The sequence below is a fragment of the Crocuta crocuta genome, unplaced genomic scaffold, assembly GCF_008692635.1.
Source record: "Crocuta crocuta isolate KB4526 unplaced genomic scaffold, BGI_CrCroc_1.0 scaffold333, whole genome shotgun sequence".
NCBI classification, from domain to species: Eukaryota; Metazoa; Chordata; class Mammalia; order Carnivora; family Hyaenidae; genus Crocuta; species Crocuta crocuta.
The window spans coordinates 3,285,101-3,305,405 of NW_027532856.1; the positions used below are offsets into that span (position 1 = coordinate 3,285,101).

Below are 20,305 nucleotides of genomic sequence, written 5' to 3' on the forward strand. Positions count from 1 at the left end.
TTTAAATGGCAATTTTTTTAAATAGCAAAAATTTTCATAAGTGTTTTATTTAACAAATGGCTTTTAAGATAAAGATTTATGTTAAAACTATATAAAGGGAAAAAACACAAAAAACCAAAAAACTACATACAGGGTACTTTCTACCATTGGGCAGTTGAACTATTTTTTCTTAAAGATTTTATTTCTTTTTTATTTATTTTTAAATGTTTTATTTTTTAAGAGAGAGAGAGAGAGAGAGAGAGACAGCGTGAGCAGGGAGGGTCAGAGAGAGAGGGAGACACAGAATCAGAAGGAGGCTCCAGGCTCTGGGCTGTAAGCAGAGAGCCCAACGCGGGGCTCGAACCCACAAGCTAGGAGATCATGACCTGAGCCGAAGTAGACGCCTAACCAACTGAGCCACCCAGGTGCCCCATTAAAGCTTTTATTTTTTAGTAATCTCTGCACCCAACACAGAGCTCAAACTCACAACCCTGAGATCAAGAGTCACATGCTCTATGACTGAGCCAGCCAGGAGACCTTGGGCAGTTAAACTATTAAATGGAAACCTCTCACCTGTAAACACCGAATTAGACATATATACATAAAGTTTCATTTACTATGTGACAGTATTCCTATTCCAGTTAATAATTTGATTAACCAGATAAATGAGTCTTTATTTTTATCAAAGTCAACTCCATAAATTTGTGACATTATCACTTAAAGCATAAGTTAAAACTTATCTTACTTCTATAAACACAAAAATAAAAGCTTTGGATAGTCTAGGCTTTTTTAAAAATGGCCAGATTTTTCTCTAGTGAAGTAATAAGTTCATAACTGACATATTTTATATCATCTTATCATGCCTTCTCTAATGAAATATTAATATTTTATGTGAGATTTATATTTAAATTAAATGCAACTGTGTATCTGGCATCCAATTTTGGCTAAAAATCACAGCATTGTACTAAAGCACCATTAAACTGTAATAATACACACATGTCTTTTATACAAAAAAAATTCTTATTTCTTTGGAGGAGCAACAGTCTCAAACTCCAAAGCTTCTTTTAAATCAAGAATTATATGACTTTAAAATGAAAATTTAATTACAACTTTAAAATTAAATAAGGATTATCTGAATTTCATCTTTCTCTGTTGTAGAGCAAGAAAGTCTTCAATTTAATAACAGGGCAAAAGATTTTTCTTTCTCAAAAGATAAAAAAAAATGCATTAGAAAAATTATGTCTCAATAAAATCTTTTATACATTTTCTTCTGTTCAGTAATGATGTTAATATTAGTACATAAAGAATTACTCACCCGATGAAAGCCACCATCTGCTCCACTATGTGTTTGCTGAATGTTATTATAACGAAGAGTTTCTGTAAAGAAAATGCCAGTTAAAATCTCTGTTATCCCCCCCAAAGCCCCAATATAAATTCATAATTCTGGTAAGAGTTTGAAAAGGTGACGTACTACCCCCATTGCAATTTGTCAAATTACAAAAAAAAAGAAAAAAGAAAAAGAAACACCACTTTACTGACAAATGCTACCTACTTTGTATTTTAAAGATGTTTTTCTTTAACACAGCTGTATTCTAACCAGGATACATGACCATGTCTGAGGGAAACATATGAGTCATGAAACCCAAGCCTGGGTGGACATTCCACATGTTCTTTGTATTCTAGAATGGAGTATACAAACTGAAGTCATGGGTTCCCATATAGACCCCACTAGTGAAATTACAGCTGATCAGCTGATGACATGGGTCTGGGCTAAATCTAATCCAGAGGATCTTGAAAGGCCTGTATGTCCTTCATAGAAAGTTTATAGAAGTTATTATTAAAGTTCCATTCTCAGATCCTGAATGATTCTGGACTTTTAGGCTTACTATACAAGCAAACATATGGACAGTCACTGAGAATCTTTATCAGATTTGAGTCATTTCAATTTGGTGTTATTTAGTACTCTCCAATAATTAAAGATGTTAATACCCTGCCGTACAAGTAAAGATGCCTTTAGCACTAACAGGTAGCAAATGTCCTCAACTCAAATAAATGTTCAAAATAATATATAACATAAGGCATTATTCTGGATTTTCAGGGAACACACAAAGCTGGGAAGGACACTTCTTCAATGCCCTGAAGAAATTTAAAAAGCTTTCTATATTATAGTAGAAAAATGATAAATTATACATATATATGTATATAAACTATAGATGACATTACTAGTAAAAATGTGCTATAGAAGTTCAGAGAAAGGAGAGGTCACATAAGTACAATTAGAGACTCAAGAAGGTATTAGTAAAGTTTAACTCTAAAGGATTGATAACAGTTCTGATTAAATATGAGTAATTCTAGGTTCTCCCTCCAAATTCCTGAGGATGACTGCTTAAATCTTTGTTATTGTTTGTCAAATAATAACTTCAGCCTATGCAACCACAGGGGAGGGAAGAAAAATAAAATCACTAACAGTGGACTTCTTTTTTGTCCACCCATTAGACTAAAGCACATCATTTCAGGTAGAAGACTAATAAGGCAATGATATTTTCTTAAGGAATGTCCTTGTGTTAACAGAGATGCTGGCAGCTGCACAGCTGGGTACGTGTAAGGAAGACTAAAAAAGAAAAAAAGTTCATAGTTTTTTTTGGTGTTTATGTATCTTAATTTTTTTAAATGTTTACTTATTTATTTTTGAGAGAGAAAGAAAGAGGGAGACAGAGAATCCAAAGCAGGCTCCAGGCTCCAAGCTGTTAGTACAGAGTCTGACGTGGGGCTTGAACCCACAAACTGTGAGATCATGACTTGAGCTGAAGCTGGGTGCTTAACCACCTGAGCCACCCAGGAGCAGCTATATTTATTAATTTTAAAAAGATACTACTTATCTTATGGAAAAAGCAAGCACATATAGATGTCAAAAATAGTTACAAGATGGATGGTGATGTCATAAACAATGTTATATAAACAGTATTTGAAGATTACAAAATTAACAAGACAATTTTACAGATCATTTTGGGAGAAAAGCATTATATATAGGGGTCCTTCTAGTTTCCATACTAAAAGCCAGTTAGCTGAAACTATAAATCTTTCACTAACAATGGCTTTGTCTCTCAGTGATTTCACCACCATGAGTTTTCCCTTACCATCATTTCCTAACACTGAAAATAAGCCAATGCCCAGATAATTGCATAATTTCATTGCCTGAAAACAAAACAAGACTTTCTTTTTATATGTAACAGCTTGAAAATTCACTGTGCTGGGTAAGACATAAATGTGTCAGATATTTAAGAACATATGTCTCATCTCAGAGTCATTCGGGCTGAAGGTCTGAGTGGGGATTCTACCAAATAAACAAACAAAAGGCACAGACCACCAGACAGCCCATTCAACCATGTGTGCAGAGTAGTCAAGGGAAAGGGTTGAATAGGAAAGGAAAAAAAAAAAAAAAAAAAAAAAAAAAAAAAAAGGGAAAANGTATAGGGAACTAATGGTGCCAGAATGAACTATGAAACTATCTATAAAAGAAAGTCCCTCAATGGAAAAAAGAGGCTTAAATTCATTTGTTAAGAATTTATTGAGTGTCTACAACATGTTAGATGACATCTAGGAACTAGAATACCTCAGCGAGCCAAAGACAAAATTTTCTACCTTCATGGAGCTTCCATTTATGTGTATGTGTCTGTGTTGGAAATAGAGGCAATAAACAGTATACATGGTCAGTAAATTACAGGGTATATGAAATGCTGAGTGTAAGTATACTGACTTTGGAAATCCCAATCTAATATTATTAGGTGGGCTAATTTGAAATTTTTAGGGGAAGTTTAACAAATAGCAAGGTATCAGTAAAAATAACAGTATTTTTCGCTGTTTGCTTTAGGCTGAGGAAAAAGAGAGAAGAAGCAGAAGAAAAGATGGGTTTATTATTAGATTTCAGAAAAATCTGTATGTGGGGTCTCCTCCTGTTTACTTCAGAAACAGTTAAGACGCTTATGTTATGCTCTTCTACTGCTTACCCAAGAAATGAGAAATGTTTGTCGCCCTGAGCTACATCTGGATGGACATCAAGTAACATGCCTTTAGAAAGTATGTGTCTCCATGATACAGTGGAACACAGCAAACACATCCCATGGTCTGTTTAGTGAAGGAACTCAGATTCTCTGCTTTCAAAAACACGGAGCGATTTTAGCTTTCTTTCTTCCCTTCTACACACATACAGGGAATACCTTCAAATTTATAGAGTTTGGTTTGAATTCTAGGGCCTAGGCATGGATTTTATCTTCTTTAACACTCTGTTCTCCTACTTATGAAATGTGGATAATAACTACCTCACAGGATTGTTCTGAGGTAACCAATGCAAACTGCCTGGCAAAGGTGTTGATAAATAGCAGGCATTACACAATTCAGTTTCCTTAATTGTAAAAGTAATTTATAGTTTAGAAGGCAATGCAAAAGAATGTAAAGAACACTGGACTTGAAGCTGTAAGACTTGGGTTCAAATTCTAGCTGTTACTTACATTCTTAGGCAACTCTACTTATTAATCTTCCATGTTTGACAATTACAAAATTGGAGTAGTGATTTCTCTATCCAATGATTATAGTAATCAAATCAGCTCACATACACTAAGTGCTTTAAAGTGTGAAGTACTAAAAAGAAAATAATAATAATTAAAAAAAATAAAGTGTGAAGTCCTATGTGAAAAAACTAAGCATTATTATAACTTGATAAAATCTAAGAATGTTTAAAAAATATACTATTTTGAATATTCTATATTGAAGTCTGATAAGTTACATGCCCTATCACTATATTCTTGGCATAATAAATTTTACTAGTAGTTTATGGAAAGTTACTATGCAAAGTTGGATTAATAAAGTTTATGGATTCCCAGAGAGGTTGCTATTATAAAGGGAATTACAATAATCAGTTATTGTTTCTTAGGCATTAATACTTTTAAAAGGGCTATTAATACTTTCAAAAAGCAAAATGATAGCATCCTTCCTCCCCCAGAAAGAACTAAAAAAAATCAAAGAAAAAATGATCTTCTGATACACTGCAAAACAATTTCCTATTGACCAAGGTATTTTATTATTTGTAAAATCCCAATATGATTATGTCATATTTACCAAAGTAACTAGCATTCCCATATTAAAAAAATACTTTCATTGAAAAATATATTTAACGTAAGTGGGAGAAAATACATTCCTTGAAGGAGGAATGTCCTTGGAATTTTGAGTAATTATCATGGCAGGAAAGTAGAGGATGGGCTCAATAAAGTCATCTCAAATGCTAAAATTGAATATTAGAAACTGGACAGGCAGAAGCAGCTGAAGTTTTCCTGTCTCATTCTGCTCTTCCAAGAACTGAAGGCAGAGAGATGTTAGGAAGAAACTGGAGAAAATTAAAAGATAAGCTTTTAATTTTTGAAGGCATCATACCAGGGCAAAGACATTACGCACTGCTCTTGCCTTTCCTTTCGTGAATGTCTCTTTGTTGCAAACCTCACTGATTAAGAAATTCTTTTCAGGTTAATTTTATTTTATTCTAGTGAAATTTGCCCTTTTAAAAGGAAACAATTCATATTGAGGTTCTAGAAGCACATATTCATTTCCCCTCATTTTCTTTCCTCTGTTCATATATATTTACACACACCTCTGTCCTGAAGCTTTTGTTAACATTGGCTATGAACAATAGCTGATTCTCACTTCTCTAACCACAACCCACAGCTCTTCGCCTCTCCACAGACCCCTTTCTTCCCCATTCTTTGCCACACTGACATCTGGCTGGTTTTCTGTAAAGGACATTGGTGCCTTGAGAGGAAGTATTATTTGGGGGTAAGAAAGAAAAGTGGAATTAGTGAAAGGCAATATTCTCTCAGCTCACAGTCAGTAAAAATATGACATTTTTGGGTTATGTATGTGAAAATGACGATATGCATTTCCCTATATAGGAACACTATTTTTGTTTGATAAAAGTCTTAGATGAAACAAAGACAGACAGGAAGGGAGGGAGGAAGAAAGAAGGAAAGAAAGAAAACAAAGAAAAAGTCATTAAGGGCCACAATTTTCCAACAGGGACAGGGAAAACCTGCCCCCAATTCACTAACCTCCAGATGACTTTCCACAGTTAAATAACTAAGGAAAATACCAACCCAAAGAAGCAGAACCAAAATATTAACAATTCACACCAGAATGAGCAAAGGAATTAAGTTTTAATGCCTTTCAATGGGCTCACCATCATCAGACGGTAAATCAGAGGGTATAATTACCTGGATATGCATTTTAATTATTGCTTTTCCAATCAGAGTTGCACCAAAGAAAGTCCAAAAAGGTACAAGAAAGTGTCCACATGTTATTCCAGCCAGGTCAAATAGAGGATTTGGAATCTATTAAAAAAAAATTAAAATGGGACTTTCATACATAATCCAAGGAACAGTTTTAATGTTACCACCTACAGGTATGTGAAATTATGCTTCAAACCTTGCTTATATTGCAAAGAGAGGCATAGGTTCCCTGATCAAGACTAGACTGTTCAGAAGGTTAAGCAAGTATTCTAATGTTTCTGTAAATGGGGTCTCATATTCATCTTAGGTTGCTCTTCAAAGCAAACCCAACTGTCCTTTTGCTTACATTACTTACGGCTAATGCTCCATAAGTATGCTTTTTTCTATCATACTTGAATTGGATAAAACCAATGAACCCACAGGAATTTAATCCCATTCAGCAGATTCTTCACCGTTTGGTAGCTGTGTCTATGGTGAGGTATAAACGAAGAAAAAGCCCTGAGATTATTTCAGTAATACTGGGATTGTAAAATCTTCAGCTTGAAATAATATTATCTAGAAATGACTCACATCTATACAGCAAATGTTCTTACGAAATTCACAAATATATTTACAGGCAGATGTACTTTTATTCCCCAACGTAATAAAAAAACCTTGTGATTTGTATTTTGCACAGATGAATCTCATAATTTGTATGATACTGCAAGGTTGTGAGGCTGTGTAATATATTTTAGGCAGAAAATCAAGTGTGGAAATATGAGTGCATAGATTCAGATGTTTTGGATACTCAGTCCCAGACAAAGAAGTGATTCACAACAAATACCTTTTCCAAACATTCCCACATTTCAAGAATGCTGAAAGACAATTTCATGTAAAAATGCAAGGAAACCACAAGCTGCTTTTGAGCACTTCATCCATTTTTCTCCCATAGAAGCACTCTGTCCTTCTGGCAGTCAGCAGAACCACTCACAAGCCAATTAATTTATATAATTTCATTTTTGAACTTTCAAAGAAAAGCCTACTTGTTTAAAAGATATTTGTCACATATGTTCTTTTTAAAAACAATGCCATGACTAAATTAGAATTCAAATATTCTTTTGTTTGTAACACTTGGATTTAGTAACTTTTATTTTTCTCATCCAAATTCAAATGTTTTATGCAAGTTCATCAGTCGTTTGATCATGTAATAACAGTATCATTTGCAGAGCTTTCCATCTATCATTTCTTATACTTTCTCATGTGACCCTTATAACTCCATGGATTAAAATTTTAATTGTTTTCCTTTATTATCAGGCTCTAATTCAAGTTGAAATAGAGATTAAAGTATACAAGATATGTAAATCAGAATAGATCAAAAATTAGAATTTGTTAACCATAGTGGACACCTCTGTGTATGCTGGATACCCTCTGACCATAATCAATGAGTTTATTGTTGCATGTGCATTTTATTTATTTATTTTTTAAGCTTATTTTGAGAGAGAGAGTGCGAGCACGAGCAAGGGAGGGGCAGAGAGAGTCCCAAGCAGGCTTTGCTGTCAGCAAGGAGCCTGGTGTAGAGCTGGAACCTGTGAAATTTGAGACCGTGACCTGAGCCAAAACCAAGAGTCAGACAAATTGAGCCACCCAGACACCCCTTCTTTTTTTCCCACCATCTAACTAAATACACAGAAAGGAAGACTGAGATTAAAAGAACTACTAGTGGGGTGCGTGGGTAGCTTAGTCGGTTAAGTATCCAACTTTTAATTTTGGCTCAGGTCATGATCTCACATTTCGTGGGTTCAAGCCCCATGTTGGAGACATGTGTCTTTGTGCAGACAGTGCTGAGCCTGCTTGGGATTTCTTCTCTCTCCTTCTCTCTCTGCCCCTCCCGTACACGTTATCTTTCTCTCTCTCTCAAAATAAATAAATAAAATTTAAGAAAAAAAGAGCTATCAAGTAGCTTAGGAGTTTTAATTTGTTAGTTTAAATGTTAACAACAAAATAACTAACAAACTTTTTACCTTAAATCAAGTATATGTACTTTTAATATTTTAACAGAAATATCAAAAATTTTCTAGAAAAAAGTTCCCAGAAGGCCAAACTGATCTATCAATTTCTGTTCAATACTGATTATTCCTAGTCGAACATAAAGAAGACTGACTAGGATAGAAAATGGATTTGCAACAGAGATGACACAGGGATGGATGAGTGCTAAAGAATAAATACCATTTTTTGTTTTAATAAATTGAAGGTACTCTTATTTTCTCTAGAAATAATGGAAACTAATTTTTATTGAATGCATTGACTTTTTAGGGTACTTTTCTTAAGTTTCTACATCACCAACTAACTTAACTTAATCCCCCAAACAATGCCATACGATATCCTTGTGCTCATTTTACAGAAAATTGAGACAGACAGGTTTGACTGTTTGAGAGAGTAGGGTTTCAGCAGCAGAGCAGAATTTCAACCCAGGCAATGTAGCTCCCATGCTTGTTTTCTTAGCCTCTAAAGTAAGGACATTTTTATCCATTAGGCCTCAATTTAATCCCAGTCTGCTGACTTCCATAGCACTTTCTACTTATCCTGGTACTTCAATGGTCTCCGCTCACTAGACTTCAGGATCCTCGAGGAAAGGGAATATATCTTTCATCTCTTTATTTCCAACACTCACTGACTGAATCAAAGCTGAGGAAAATGGTTGAACATTTATGTTCTAAGTACTGTTATTTCACATATATGCATGTATTAAAACAATTTTTTTAATGTTTATTTTTGAGAGAGAGAGAGAGCGGGGGGCAGGGGGTGTTAGAGAGAGACGGAGACACAGAATCTGAAGCAGGCTCCAGGTTCTGTGCTATTAGCACAGAGCCTGACACAGGGCTCGAACTCACAAGCCATGAGATCATGACCTGGGCTGAAGTTGGACACTCAACTGACTGAGCCACCCAATACCTCTCACATATGTTTTCCTAAATCCTCACATTAGCCTTTACAATGATAGGTGTCTTATTGTCCCAGTTAAACAAATTATAAATCTAGAGCTCAAAGACAGTAACTTGATTAGGTTACCTAGTTAGTAAGAGGCAAAACTGGTTTAGGATTGCCAAAGTCAAGTCTCTTTCTGCAATATCACATTATAGTATACTTACATGCTGCTCAAATACTTGAGAGACCAATATATTATGATAAAGAGCTCATACATTGAAATGAAAACTTAGATTATGAAAATTTCTAGTACTGGAGCGCCTGGGTGGCTCAGTCGGTTGAGCAGGTTGAGCGTCGGACTTCGGCTCAGGTCATGATCTCGGAGTTCGTGGGTTCGAGCCCCGCGTCGGGCTCTGTGCTGACAGCTAGCTCAGAGCCTGGAGCCTGCTTCGGATTCTTCGTCTCCCTCTCTCTCTGACCCTCCTCTGCTCACGCTGTCTCTCTCTCTCTCAAAAATAATTAAAACATTAAAAAAAAAAGAAACTTTGGCATCAAATGTCCTCTTTTTTTGGCCATTTGTTTTACTAAGGCAGGGGAGGGGGAGAGAGTACTCAAAGATATATTCATATTCTAGAACATAATGGACAAAGTAGCTGTGTGTCAGTAGATAATAATTTTGTGAATTATATTTACAGCTGTAGTTTTTATCATATCAATTAGATATCACCACTGAACTGCCAAAAATTGTGTAGAGGCTACCAAAGAAAGCTTTGATCAAAATGCTCCATTTCAAATATAACTGTTTTTATTATATTAGAAAAGGACCAGGATAAACACCAACTCGTCAAGGAATGTCAATTTCCCAAATGTGCAATTTGAGAAATTAACTAAGTTTTTGACAAAAGTGGCTTCTTAGTTCACTGTTGCCAAAGATGCTCTTAACTTTGACCCAAAGGAGTCAATTACCTAACTTGGTATAAATATCTCTTAAGACAAGGTTTCATATGACTTCTTCCATATTACTAATGCTTGAAATTTTGGAAAATACTACCTATCTCTAACTCTGGAAAGAATGAAGTCATTCTTACTTGGTTAAATGCACTTCATTTTATAAGTTCTTCATGGAAAGGATGAATTTTATTTCTTTTATCCTTATTGAACCTAGCCATTTAGGTTTGAAAGTCATCATGGCAAGATGAAATGCTTAAAAAGTTAATAAACTAGATAATCATCCATCCAACAGAAACAGCTCATTTGATGAATAAGATGAATGATTAATAAACTTATATGGTTACCTTATTTTTTTTCCAAGTGTGTTATCTTTAAAAACAAACTGGATCAAAATATAAATCTACCATTTATTGGAATTCCTCACTTTTAATACAATTCACTTACTGAAGCACAGGCCAAAATTCCAAAAAATCCAACCTTCTGTACTAGGTTTTGAACTGCCAGTTTAGCCCGGGAAGCAAAGTCCTGTAGGAGGATATCAAAACATTAATGATATGTACAAGGAAAAAGAAAAGATGGCTCTTTATAGAGTTTATGATATTAAATACCTCACAACCTAATTCACTTAATCATTGCTTTTGATGAATGATTTAAAAAAAAATCAGAGGTTGCACTAGAAAATATGAAATACTTGACAGAACATTAGTTATACCCTTAAAGATAAACTTTTACCACATTTCAAGAATAAGCCAAAACACTGTTACTTTACTTTCCAGATTATCTCTGGATTATCTAGAGATGAAGAAAATGTTATAAACTAACTATGAACCAACTCATTCTTTTGGAAATACTGACCTACTACAAGGGATTCTTGATCTTGGGGTTGTATCCCCATGTTGGATATAGAGATTAACAAAAATAAAATCTTTCCTTAAAAAATTTTTTTAAATGTCTTTATTTTGAGAGACAGAGAGTGAGTGGGGGAGAGGCAGAGAGAGAGGTACACAGAATCTGAAGCAGGCTCCAGGTTCTGAGCTGTCAGCACAGAGCTCGACGCGGGGCTCAAACCTACAGACTGTGAGATCATGACCTGAGCCGAAGTTGGACGCTTAACCAACTGAGCCACCTAGAGGCCCCCAAAAAATCTTTAAAAAATAGAAAAAAAAAGATTAAGCGTTATGCAGATCACCTAATATACAAAATAATAAAAATATTAAGCCTAGAGAACTTTGTGGAATCCTGTTTTTAAAAACATCCTGAAAGCAAGGAGTCATTTCATCCCTCTGGGGCAGAAACTCTTTACTCAACAGAAATTAGATAAGAACAAAGGAACACAGACTCCTTATTCTTTCAGATGCCTGGGTGCCCATCATCAATTATCCTTCAGGGTGTTAGAATTTTTATTTGAGAGGAAAGAGTTACTTTATCCAAATAAATGCAGTAGAAACTTCCCTTTATCATTTTTTTAAAATTAATTTTTAGCTTGCCTGTCTTACAAGGAAAACAAATTAAGTGTCTTTTTAATGGGGAGTTTCACTTGTTAAAAAGTCTGAAGTTGTCTACTGAAAATGGATTTCACAAATCTTATTCTGTGTTGAACACACACACACAGTGACCATGCTACTTTCAGTTCCTGTAATTTATTTTCTAGGACTTTCACAATATTCTCAGAATTATAATTACATTTTTATATTAAATAATTCATGAACGTTTATTTAAATTCAACTAATATGAAGTCTACACACTTCTTTTCATTAATAAGAAGCAACAGTAGCAGAATATAGCTTGAGGGAGTTTTTTCTTGATGTTCTTCCTTGCCAGTGTAGTGGGAAGAAACCCACAAAACTGAGGGAAGTATTGTACTAGTGTCTGTACAAAATCTAAAATATTTTATGGTAGTAACTCATCTTTAGATTTCATAAACACGACTATATTTTGTTGTTTTTATTTTACACTAATTTCGCTTAAAACCATATATTCACAACTTACTGATATGGCTTTAAGAAAAGCTTTATTGACATAATTTTATTGAAAACATCATTCTTTTATGGTCTAAAATGTTCTACATGTTAAATGTAATTGTACTTTGCTACTCTGTATTTTATTTTATTTTATTTTTTTAAGGTTTATTTATTTTAAGTAATTTCTACACTAAATGTAGGGCTCAAACTTACACCCTGAGATCAAGAGTCACACGCTTTTCTGACTGAGCCAGCCAGGTATCCCTGTTGTTTTATATTTTAAAATTTCTTCTTTTCTAGGGGAAAGGGGAGTGGGGCGCCTGGATGGCTCAATCGGTTAAGTGCCAACTTCAGCTCAGGTTGTGATCTCATAGTTCATGAGTTCAAGCCCCATGTCAGGCTCTGTGCTGACAGCTCAGAGCCTGGAGCCTGCTTCTGATTCTGTGTCTCCTCTCTGCCCCTCCCTCACTCACACTCTGTCTCTTTCTCTCCCTCTCAAAAATAAAATAAATATTGAAAAAAAATTTTGTTAACAACTTAAATACTTTTAAATTATTTGCATATCTGACAAGTTCTTTCTTATCATGTTGATTTTAAAGTAACACTGTCTATGCATATGTCTATTTATATTTCTGCTTGCTGTTAAAATAGAATTGTATCGTAAGTATATTATTTGACACTAAGTCCAACTCACACACACACACACCCGTACCCTCAATACCAGCCAAAAAAATGCTCTTTTACTAAAGTTTAAAAGAATCATTTCAAAATAATTTGCTATTCTTTTTAGGCCGGCAAATTAAATAAAATAAATGAGCCAAAAAAGGACATCAATAATTTTAAAATTAGTATTTTAAAGAAGAAACTTAACAAGTTAATATGTTAGGTAATCAATATTCAAGTTAAATATCAAAGGAAAGTAGTATCTCATTTTAATGGTTTTGGTGTATCTGTGGGAACAATGTAGCAAGTACAATTTGATTACTTCCTCAATTGTCATTCTTTATTTTAAAAAAATCTTTACAACTAAAAACAAATTCCTTTTAATAGTTTCATTTCTCTGGATTCACATTTCACAATGTTTACCTATTTCACAATTTAAATGCCTGAAAGTTTTATTCTCTAGTTCTTCCTAAATAAGCAGCATGCATTTGCAATTTGTAAAAATGTATCTTTCCACTTTTTAAAAAATAAACAAAATATAAGAAAGTAAAATTATCATTCCCAGTCTCAACAATTGTGATTGTGTATTTAACTAACCATGCTTCTGAAATTAAGAATGAGAGACATTAGGAACATTTCCCCAATAACTACAATAAGACAAATGAAGAATGTTACAATAAATCCTTCTTATCATTGAGACTTTAAGGATTAATAAAGAAAAAACAGATAAAGCCTTCAAGTAGGAATATTCCTGCACTACTTTTACTTTACCTTTCTTTTTCCTAAGAAAAATTTGTGATTAAGGGAGAAGAGAAACTATATGGCTAATTATAATTAGCTTGCAAAATACTAATCTTTGAATCTGAAGATAACAGATGAACTTAAATCCATGAAATAACATTTATCTTCAAATGGCAACAGGCCACCTATTTCAATTTCATTAGTGATCATGTGAAATTTCAAGATCTCTTTAAAAAGCAACAAAAAATACCTAAACCTGTTAAACAAATGCAGTATTAAGGAGATAATTAGTATTTGCTTAATAGCTTCTGTTAGTTTGAGATGGTAAATGGTAAACAATTTTATAAATTATCTGCCTTCTTACTACATTCTATGTTAAAACTTTGGCTAACCTTGGGACAGTATTGAAGTGGCTCCACAGATAATATTAAACACCACAGAACAACTGTTTCAATAATAATTCCTTGTATATAAGGAGAATTTAAAATAGACTGAATTTGTGAAGTTCTTTCACTATCTAAAATGACTTTTTAGGGGCACCTGGATGACCCAGTCGGTTAAGCATCGACTCAGGATTTTGGCTCAGGTCATGATCTCATGGTTTTGAGTTTTGAGCCCCGTGTCTAACTCTGCATAACATATTCTCTCTGTCTCTCTCTCTCTCCCTCTCCATCTCCCCCCCACCTCTTTCTCTCTCCCTGCCCCTACTCTGCTTATGTTCTCTCTCTCAAAATAAATAAAATTTTAAAATCCCAATAACCACGTAAATATTTTTATAATTAAATCATACTAAACATAATAAATACCATAATTAAAGTATACAATTAATTCTCATCTTCATAGAAACTGGAATGAAACATAACTCATAGTCTTTAAATCTTTCAGACTAAAACATGTCCTGATTGCAATTTTCTATCCTTTATCAGGGCTCTTTATGGGTTATTTTCACCTAATAATGTAGATTAATGCATTAAATTCAAGTGAATAAAATATTTTATCTTACTATATTAATTCACTGAAAAATATCAATAATGTAACTACATTTTATTTTATTTTTTAAATATTTTTAAATTTATTTCTAGGGGAGAGAGAGAGAGAGAGAGAGACAGCGTGAGCAGGGGAGGGTCAGAGAGAGAGGGAGTCACAGACTGAAACAGGCTCCAGGCTCTGAGCTGGCAGTCAGCCCAGAGCCCGACGCGGGGCTCGAACCCATGAACCGCGAGATCATGACCTAAGCGAAAGTCGGACGCTTAACCGACTAAGCCACCCAGGCGCCCCGTAACTACTACATTTTAACACTGCATATTTAAGTAAGTTTACTTTAAATGAGATATATTTTCGAGAGTAATAGATCATCGGAGCACCTGGGTGGCTTAGTGGGTTAAGCACCAGACTTCAGCTCAGGTCATGATTTCACAGTTCATGGGTTCGAGCTCCGTGTCGGCTCTGTGCTGACAGGTCAGAGCCTGGAGCCTGCTTCAGATTCTGTGTCTCCCTCTTTCTCTGCCCCTCCTCTGCTCATGCTCTGTCTCTCACTGTCTCTCAAAACTGAATAAACATTAAAAAAAAAAAAGTTTGTTTCTAAAAAAAAAGTCATTGATCATCTATTATTTTTGAATTATAATGGACTCAAACCTGCTTATGAGATGAAGACTAATGAAATAAACTCTAGAATTACAAGCAAAAGTAGGGATATTAACTTGATGAAATGAAGTGATTGCAACAGTAGTACATTTATAAAAAAAAGTGATCAGAACAGAGTTGTGTAACTACTGCTGAAAATGAAATGTTTTAATATCAAATTTATAGCTTTTACATTATTACATGAGAGATGATTACTGGAATTTCTATTTAAATTGGACACTAGGATAAAATTCTATAATAGTACAAATTGAATACATCACATAAAGACATTTCATAAAAACAAAGAAAATTTATTTTGAAAAACTTAAGAGATTAGAAGTTAAAAAAAAAAAAGTTTTGTTATTTTTGAGAGGGTGGAAGGGGAGGGGCAGAGAAGGAGAGACACAGAATCTGAAGCAAGCTCCAGGGTCTGAGGTGTCAGCACAGAGCCCAACGTGGGGCTGGAACTCACAAACTGTGAGATCACGACCTGAGCCAAAGTTTGATGCTTAACTGACTGAGCCACCCAGGTGCCCCAGAAGATTTTTTAAAAACAGTATCTATCTATCTATCTATCTATCTATCTATCTATCTATCTATCCATCCTTCTATCCATTCACTCATTCATTGATTTTTGAGAGAAAGAACAAACCAACTGAGCCACCCAGGTGCTTTTAAGACATTGCAGAGTTCTGATTCAAGATGGCAACATAGGAAGCTCCTAAACTCACTTCTTCCTGTGTACACACTAAATCTATAACTATGTACAGAATAATTCCCTCTGAAAGAAATCCAGAGCATGTAAGAACTTTAAAGCTAATCACTCTGATCAACTCTAGATTATCCAAATTATATATTTTCCATGAAAAAAAAAAGAGGCTACTTTCAAGTACGCAGGACAGATAATAACAAACACTTTGGTTAACACATATTTATATTGTTTCTTTACATTTATTTTTTAATGTAGCCTGTGGCACATCAAAGCACCTTTACCATCTCCAGTAAGATTGTGAATCACAAAGAAAGCAAGAGGCTAAAATCTGTATTCCTCTGAGAGTTGGGAGTCTCTCTCTCTCTCTCTCTCTCTCTCTCTCTCTCTCTCTCGCATGTAAAGAAAAGTAAGCAAGAGTTCTGAAGAAGAGAATAGGGCACACACACAAGAAAAGGACAAACTATCTGCCTAATCTGAGTCAAGTTTTTACGGTACTGTATATTAGCCTAAATGTAGTAAACTTCACATTTCAGGGAGAGTCTTAAGTTAATTGTAATATGAATTGAATGTAATATGAATAAAAATTAATTATTCTTTATAGCTGTCTGAAACTTGAATGTACATGGCATTGCTATTAAGAAAGCATTAGACGAGGCCTTTTAAGGGGTGCCTGGGTGGCTCAGTCCATTGAACATCTGACTTCGGCTCAGGTAATATCTCGCAGTTTGTGAGTTTGAGCCCCACATCAGGCTCACATCAGAGCCTGCTTTGGGTTCTGTGTCTCCTTTTCTCTCTGCCCCATCCCTACTCGTGCTGTCTCTCATTCTCACTCTCAAAAATAAACATTAAAAAGTTTTAAAAAAAGTGACAGAAGAGTAAAAGTGTAGAACTTTAAAAATTAATGGTCACTTATATTTACCATTTTTTAAAGTTTTAATATTTTAAAAATATTTGTATTATTTGGGGGAGAGCACCAGCAGGGGAGGGGCGACAGGAGGAAGAGGATATGACACAGGCTCTGCGCTGACAGGCTGACAGCAGAGAGCCCAATGTGGGGCTTGAACTCATAAACTGTGAGATCATGACCTTAGCCGAAGTCAGATGCTCAACTGACTGAGCACCCAGGTGCCCATAAGAGTTTCTTTTTTTAACTTAAGTAATCTTTACATCCAATGTGGGGCTCAAACTCATGACCCCAAGTTGAAGAGTCCCATGCTTTACCAACTGAGTCAGCCAGGCACCCCAAATGTGGAGCTTTAAAGTGTGTTTGAGGGGCGTTTGGGGGCTCAGCAGGTTAAGTGTCCAACTCTTGATTTCGGCTCAGGTCCTGATCTCATGTTTCCTGAATTCAAGCCCCACATCAGGCTCTGTGCAGATAGAGCGAAGCCTGGGATTCTGTCTTGGGATTCTATCTCCCTCTGTCTTTGTCCACCTTGCACCACCTCACTTGCTCTGTCAAAAGAAATAAAAAGTAAAATAATAAAATAAAATTTAAAAAATGCGTTTGAGCTTAAGGTGTTATCAACTTGAGATAAACTGTTTTAGACATAAGATGTTTTATGTAAGCCTCATGATAATCACAAAACAAAAACCTACAGGAGATACACAAAAAAATAGTGAGAAAAGAATATAAGCATCTTAATTACAGAAAATCATGAAATCACAAAGGAGAGTAAAAGAAGAAAGGAACAAAGAAATTACAAAGCAGCCAGAAAACAATTTTAAAATGGCAATAAATTTATCAATGGCAACTTTAAATGTCAATGGATTAAATTCTCCAATTAAAAGGCACAGAATGGTTCGATGGATTAAAAAAACAACACCCATCTATATGCTGCCTACAAAAGACTCACTTCAGCTTTAAGAACATACAGACTGAAAGTGAAAGGACAGAAAAGATATTCCACACAAATAAAAACCAAAAGAAAACATGAGTAGTTATACTTTTATCAGACAAAACAGACTTTAAGACAAAGACTGTAATAAGAGACAAAGAAAGTCATTATATAATGATAAAGGTGTAGCTCCAACAAAAGAACATTTACAAATATTTATAAAACATAAGAGCACCTAAATATATAAAGCAATATTAACAGATCTAAACAGACATCAATATAATAATAACAGGAGACTTCAAAACCTTACTTTCATCAATGGATAGATCATCTAGACAAAATCAATAAGGAAACACAAGACTTAAACTGTACCATGTAAAACTAGACAGACTTAATAACATTTACAAAACACTCTATCCAAAAGCAAAATACACATTCTTTTTAAGAACACATGGAGCATCATCCAGGACAGATCATATATTAAAACATAAGACAAATATTAATAACTAAGAATCCTGAAACTGTACGAAGCATCTTTTCTGACCATAATAGTATGAAACTAGGAATCAATTAAAAGAAGAAAAGTGGGAAATTCACAAATACATGCATACTATTGAATAAACAAATGGGTCAAAAGAGAACTTAGATGTGAAAAAGAAAAAAAAGAGCCCGAAACAAATGAAACGCAACACACCACAACTTAAGGAATGCAGCAAAAGCTGTTCTAAGAGGGAAGTTCACAATGATAAATGACTACATTAAGAAATAAGAAAGATCTTAAACAACCTAGCTTTAGACCTCAAGAAACTAGAACACAAAGAACAAACTAAGCCCAAAGTTAATGAAGGAAATAACAAAGATCATAGTGGAAATAAATGAGACTAAAAAGACAATAGAAAAGATCAATGAAACCAAGCTGATTTTTTGAAATAATGAACATAACAGACAAACCTTTAGCTAGATTCACCAAGAAAATAAAAAGACTTAAATAATACCTGAAAAACTGGGAAACACAGAAGGAATGGATTAATTTTTTGAAATGTACAACCTAACAAGACTGAATCATGAAGAAATAAAAAAATACAGACAGACCAATTACTAGTAAGGAGACTGAATCAGTAATCAAAAACCTCTAAAAAAATAACAAGTCAGCACCAGATGGCTTCACTGGTAAATTCTACCAAACATTTAAAGAAGAACTAATGCCAATCTTTCTCAAACTTTTCCAAAAAAATAGAAGAGGAGAGAACACTTCCAAACTCATTTTACAAGGCCAGCATTATCCCAATAACAAAACCAGACAAAGTGACTATAAGCAAAGAAAATTACAGGTCAGTATCCCTGTTGAACACAGATACAAAAATTCTCAGGGACGCCTGGGGTGGCTCAGTTGGTTAAGCAACCAACTTTGGCTCAGGTCATGATCTCACGGTTCATGGGTTCAAGCCCCACGTCAGGCTCTGTGCTGACAGCTAGCTCAGAGCCTGGAGCCTGCTTTGGATTCTGTGTCTCCCTCTCTCTCTGACCCTCCCCTGCTGTCTCTCTCTATCTCTCTCAGAAATAAATAAAACATTAAAAAAATTAAAAACAAAACAAACAAAAAAAAACATTTTTAGCAAACTGAATTCCACAATATACTAAATTTATTCCAGGGATGCAAGGATGATTCAACATACACAGCAACCACTGAAATACAGCACATGAACAAAATGAAGATAAAAATATATGATCATTTCAATAGTTGCAGGAAAAGCATTTGACAAAATCCAACATGGTATAAACTCTCAAAATGTGGGCACAGAAATGTATATACCTCAAAATAATAAAGGCCACATATGACAAGCCCCACATCTAATATCATGCTCAATGGTGAAATCCTTTTCTTCTAAGATCTGGAACAAGACAAGGATGCCCACTCTTAACAGTTTTATTCAACATAGTCTTGGGAGTCCTAGCCAGCGCGATGAGGCAAGAAAAAGAAACAAAGGCATTCATTCAGAAAGGAAAAAAGTAAAACTATGTTTATAGATGAAATAGTATATATAGAAAATCCTAAAGACTTAACCAATAAACTGTTAGAATAAATAAATGAATTAAGTAAAGTTGCTGGATACAAAATCAATACACAAAAATCAGTTGCATTTCTTTTTTTTTTTTTAAGTATTTATTTTTAGTAATCTCTACGCCCAAGGTAGGGATTGGACTTATGACCCCCAAGATCAAGAGTCACATGCTCTTTCAACTGAGCCACCTAGGCACCCCCAAAATCAATTGCATTTCTATACATTAATAATGAAGAATCAGAAAGAGAAATTAAGAAAACAATCCTATCTGCACTATAACACACTTATGAAAGAAATTAAACACAAAAATTAATAAATCTGCTTATAGACTGGAAGAATTAATACTGTTAAAATGTCCATACTACCCAAATCCATCTACAGATTCAATGCACTCCCTTTCAAAATTCCAGTGGCAGTTTTCACATAAAAAGAATAATCCCAAAATTTGTATGGAACTACAAAAGACTCAATAGCTAAATCAATCCTGACAAAGATGAACAAATCTGGAGGCATTGTGCTTCTTGATTCCAAATGACATTACAAAGCTGCAACAATCAAAGCAGTATGGAAATAACTTAAAAAGAGACACATAGATCAATGG

General features: G+C 34.5%; 1 protein-coding gene across 1 annotated transcript in view; it reads right to left on the reverse strand.

Moving 5' to 3' along the window:
* VMP1 (vacuole membrane protein 1) overlaps positions 1-20,305 on the reverse strand; it is a 130,388-nt gene that overhangs the window by 18,838 nt on the left and 91,245 nt on the right. The window contains exons 8-10 of the mRNA XM_077745627.1: positions 10,551-10,631; positions 6,237-6,353; positions 1,295-1,356 (exon numbers count right to left, since the gene is read on the reverse strand). Of these exons, the coding sequence (XP_077601753.1) occupies positions 1,295-1,356; positions 6,237-6,353; positions 10,551-10,631 (260 nt within the window). The remainder of the gene's footprint in view (positions 1-1,294; positions 1,357-6,236; positions 6,354-10,550; positions 10,632-20,305) is intronic.